Raw genomic sequence first — 4,316 nt, 5'->3', positions numbered from 1 at the left:
TGACTTTCCTCCAAGGTAATGATTTCATTAATGCTGAAGCAGCTTTTGAATGGTATGAAAAAAAAGGAAGAGGTTCTTTAAGGAAGTCTAAAATATGTTTCATTCATGGTTTGGGACCAGGTGAAAGCAATGTTAAGGGATAAACCCACATTTATGCTGTAATTAAGTGCAAATGAGGATATAGCTCTAAACATACTGTTGCTAGTTGTATGCTATTCAGAGTCACATTCAGTGAGATGGGTGGTCAGGTGAATTTGCTAAACAGTTGTGGGTTTTTTTTTTGCTAAAGCAGTATTCTGGAGATACAGGTAGCCCTCAGCTTATGACCACAATTGAGCCCAAAATGTATGGTGCTAAGTGAGAAATTTATTAAGTGGGTTTTGCCCCATTTTACGACTTTTCTTGCCACATTTGTTAAGTGAATCACTGTAGTTGTTAAATTACCGTAGTAACACAGCTATTAAGTGAATCTGGTTTCCCCATTGACTTTGCTTGTCAGAAGGTTGCAAAAGGTGATCACATGACCCAGGAAGACTGCAATTATCATAAATACGAATATAAATCACATGATCATGGAGATGCTACAGCGGTCTTAAGAGTGAAAAATGGTCATAAGTCACTTTTTTCAGTGTCGTTATGACTTTGAACAGTCACTAAGTGAACTGTTGTAAGTTGAGGACTACCTGTAATAGAACTGCAATATGCACAACCCCAGTAGGTGGGCAGCAGCACCTAGCCAACTTTGGCTAGTCTCAGAAAGTTCAGCTGAATTGGACTCTTTTAGTACTTCATTGGGAAACCACCAGGAGATCATAGTTCTGAAGGCTGTATTGGGAATCAAAGAGATTGTCCTGGAAGAAGGTAATGGCAAATCACTCCTATATTCCAGCCAAGAGAATTGTATGGAAGTCCATAAAATCAGCAGAAGTTGAATGTGATTTAAAAGAGACTTTTGTTTTTTCAGTCTAATACATATGAAGAGTATGAACAACCTAGTCCTAGACAGTTAACACTTTTTCCCAAGTCCAAGGGTGTATATGTTTTATCTTATGATTTATATTGTTTTATTTAGTATCCTAGTATAATTTATGTTGTTTGCTTATTTAGTATCCTATGTCTATCACTAAGTGTTATATCTTATGATTTATGATAAATATTTTTATGTGGATTATGATCATGATTTATCACCTGTTACTTGTTTGTACACTGAGAGCTTACGCATCGGAGACAAATTCCTTGTGTATCCAATCACACCTGGCCAATAATAAAGAATTCTAATTCTAGATGTTTTACAATCTGATAGCAAAATGCTGCTGATAAACATGCCTGCATCTCTTCGGATCCTTATAATGCATTCACGATAAACAGGCTACCTGGCAGTTTCCCTTAGATCCAGACTGAAAAATCAGTGTTAAAGATTCTGGAGCTGTATTATGAAACACAAGACAGGAACCAAACTGAAAGATTTGCCTACCCCTAACTGGAAGGCTCATTACCCATTGATTATCAGAAACTTATCCTTCAAAGAATAATGGGAATGTTAGGCTTCAATCATTAATTTCCTTAAGAAAATCATTGCTGTGTTTGGTCCATTAAAAAACAAATATAATCTAGTTGGGTTCTATTTTTCCAACTTCTCTGAAAATACCTGACATAACAACTTTGTTTTAATGCTGCAAACTTTGGGAGTTTTTTTCTGCTTGTTTACCTGGATTTGGGGCTACCTGTCAGGAAACAACCCACATTGGTTGGCTATGTATACTTCCTGGTAAAGGTCCCCAAAACTGGGACTTTACTTCTTGGTTAACAAAACTGCTTATTGTTATTTTGTCTCTTTTCCATCCTTACTTCCGCTCAGAAAATAGCATCTGCCTTCAATGCTCTATTGCCTATAGCCATTTATACATAGTGTATATGACATCACATCACATTTAGATCATAACATGACATCACATTTAGAACAACATTATTTCAGAAGATATATCCAGGGAAATAGTTCAGCATGTAATTACCCACACAGTGGTGGAAGTAGATGTATAACCCTTGTGCACTACTATCTCATCACTTCTTCATTTCTTTCCACACAAAAAAAATATTAATGAAGGAAAGAATAGGTGCAGGTCTTCTGATGGGCGGTATGAGAAAGCATCCATTTGGAATCACTCAGAGAAAACATTTTGTAGGCACAACCATTTCCTTACTTTCCACAAGCCATGTGATGCTGATCAGACATTCCCAGTCCAAGGATAAGGATACAGTACATTTCAGCAAGGTGCTTTTTGGTCACTGCTAGCTTTATTTGGTTTTCTGTCATTTCTTTTTTTTCTAGGATGCNTGACTTTCCTCCAAGGTAATGATTTCATTAATGCTGAAGCAGCTTTTGAATGGTATGAAAAAAAAGGAAGAGGTTCTTTAAGGAAGTCTAAAATATGTTTCATTCATGGTTTGGGACCAGGTGAAAGCAATGTTAAGGGATAAACCCACATTTATGCTGTAATTAAGTGCAAATGAGGATATAGCTCTAAACATACTGTATGCTATTCAGAGTCACATTCAGTGAGATGGGTGGTCAGGTGAATTTGCTAAACAGTTGTGTTGTTTTTTTTGCTAAAGCAGTATTCTGGAGATACAGGTAGCCCTCAGCTTATGACCACAATTGAGCCCAAAATGTATGGTGCTAAGTGAGAAATTTATTAAGTGGGTTTTGCCCCATTTTACGACTTTTCTTGCCACATTTGTTAAGTGAATCACTGTAGTTGTTAAATTAGTAACACAGCTATTAAGTGAATCTGGTTTCCCTATTGACTTTGCTTGTCAGAAGGTTGCAAAAGGTGATCACATGACCCAGGAAGACTGCAATTATCATAAATACGAATATAAATCACATGATCATGGAGATGCTACAGCGGTCTTAAGAGTGAAAAATGGTCATAAGTCACTTTTTTCAGTGTCGTTATGACTTTGAACAGTCACTAAGTGAACTGTTGTAAGTTGAGGACTACCTGTAATAGAACTGCAATATGCACAACCCCAGTAGGTGGGCAGCAGCACCTAGCCAACTTTGGCTAGTCTCAGAAAGTTCAGCTGAATTGGACTCTTTTAGTACTTCATTGGGAGTCCACCAGGAGATCATAGTTCTGAAGGCTGTATTGGGAATCAAAGAGATTGTCCTGGAAGAAGGTAATGGCAAATCACTCCTATATTCCAGCCAAGAGAATTGTATGGAAGTCCATAAAATCAGCAGAAGTTGAATGTGATTTAAAAGAGACTTTTGTTTTTTCAGTCTAATACATATGAAGAGTATGAACAACCTAGTCCTAGACAGTTAACACTTTTTCCCAAGTCCAAGGGTGTATATGTTTTATCTTATGATTTATATTGTTTTATTTAGTATCCTGGTATAATTTATGTTGTTTGCTTATTTAGTATCCTATGTCTATCACTAAGTGTTGTATCTTATGATTTATGATAAATATTTTTATGTGGATTATGATCATGATTTATCACCTGTTACTTGTTTGTACACTGAGAGCTTACGCATCGGAGACAAATTCCTTGTGTATCCAATCACACCTGGCCAATAATAAAGAATTCTAATTCTAGATGTTTTACAATCTGATAGCAAAATGCTGCTGATAAACATGCCTGCACCTCTTCGGATCCTTATAATGCATTCACGATAAACAGGCTACCTGGCAGTTTCCCTTAGATCCAGACTGAAAAATCAGTGTTAAAAGATTCTGGAGCTGTATTATGAAACACAAGACAGGAACCAAACTGAAAGGTTTGCCTACTCCTAACTGGAAGGCTCATTACCCACTGATTATCAGAAACTTATCCTTCAAAGAATAATGGGAATGTTAGGCTTCAATCATTAATTTCCTTAAGAAAATCATTGCTGTGTTTGGTCCATTAAAAAACAAATATAATCTAGTTGGGTTCTATTTTTCCAACTTCTCTGAAAATGCCTGACATAATAACTCTGTTTTAATGCTGCAAACTTTGGGGGTTTTTTCTGCTTGTTTACCTGGATTTGGGGCTACCTGTCAGGAAGCAACCCACATTGGTTGGCTATGTATACTTCCTGGTAAAGGTCCCCAAAACTGGGACTTTACTTATAATAATAATAATAATAATTTAATTTGTACCCCGCCCTTCTCCTCATAGGACTCAGGGCGGCTAACAGCCTCATAAAAACCACAATACAATAATACAATAATATCTATATTAAAAACCGAATTAAAAGGAAATATTTAAGAAGGCCAATCATTAAAATTATCCTTAAAATTACCCTTAAAAAACCCCGCTAAAATTCC

At 36.4% G+C, this 4,316-nt stretch overlaps 1 protein-coding gene across 1 annotated transcript in view; it reads right to left on the bottom strand.

The window, feature by feature from the left end:
* Positions 1–2,334, bottom strand: part of LOC107300238 (protein phosphatase 1 regulatory subunit 36) — a gene marked incomplete at its 5' end in the record, with an annotated part of 8,531 nt that extends 6,197 nt beyond the window's left edge. The window contains 1 exon segment of the mRNA XM_015829574.1: positions 2,202–2,334. Within this exon segment, the coding sequence (XP_015685060.1) occupies positions 2,202–2,334 (133 nt within the window).
* Between the last annotated feature and the right edge of the window lie 1,982 nt (positions 2,335–4,316).

Source organism: Protobothrops mucrosquamatus, unplaced genomic scaffold (genome assembly GCF_001527695.2).
Source record: "Protobothrops mucrosquamatus isolate PMUCROS unplaced genomic scaffold, P.Mucros_1.0 scaffold6439, whole genome shotgun sequence".
NCBI classification, from domain to species: Eukaryota; Metazoa; Chordata; class Lepidosauria; order Squamata; family Viperidae; genus Protobothrops; species Protobothrops mucrosquamatus.
Note: the sequence above shows the minus strand (reverse complement) of the source record. Positions and strands in the feature narration are given on the sequence as shown.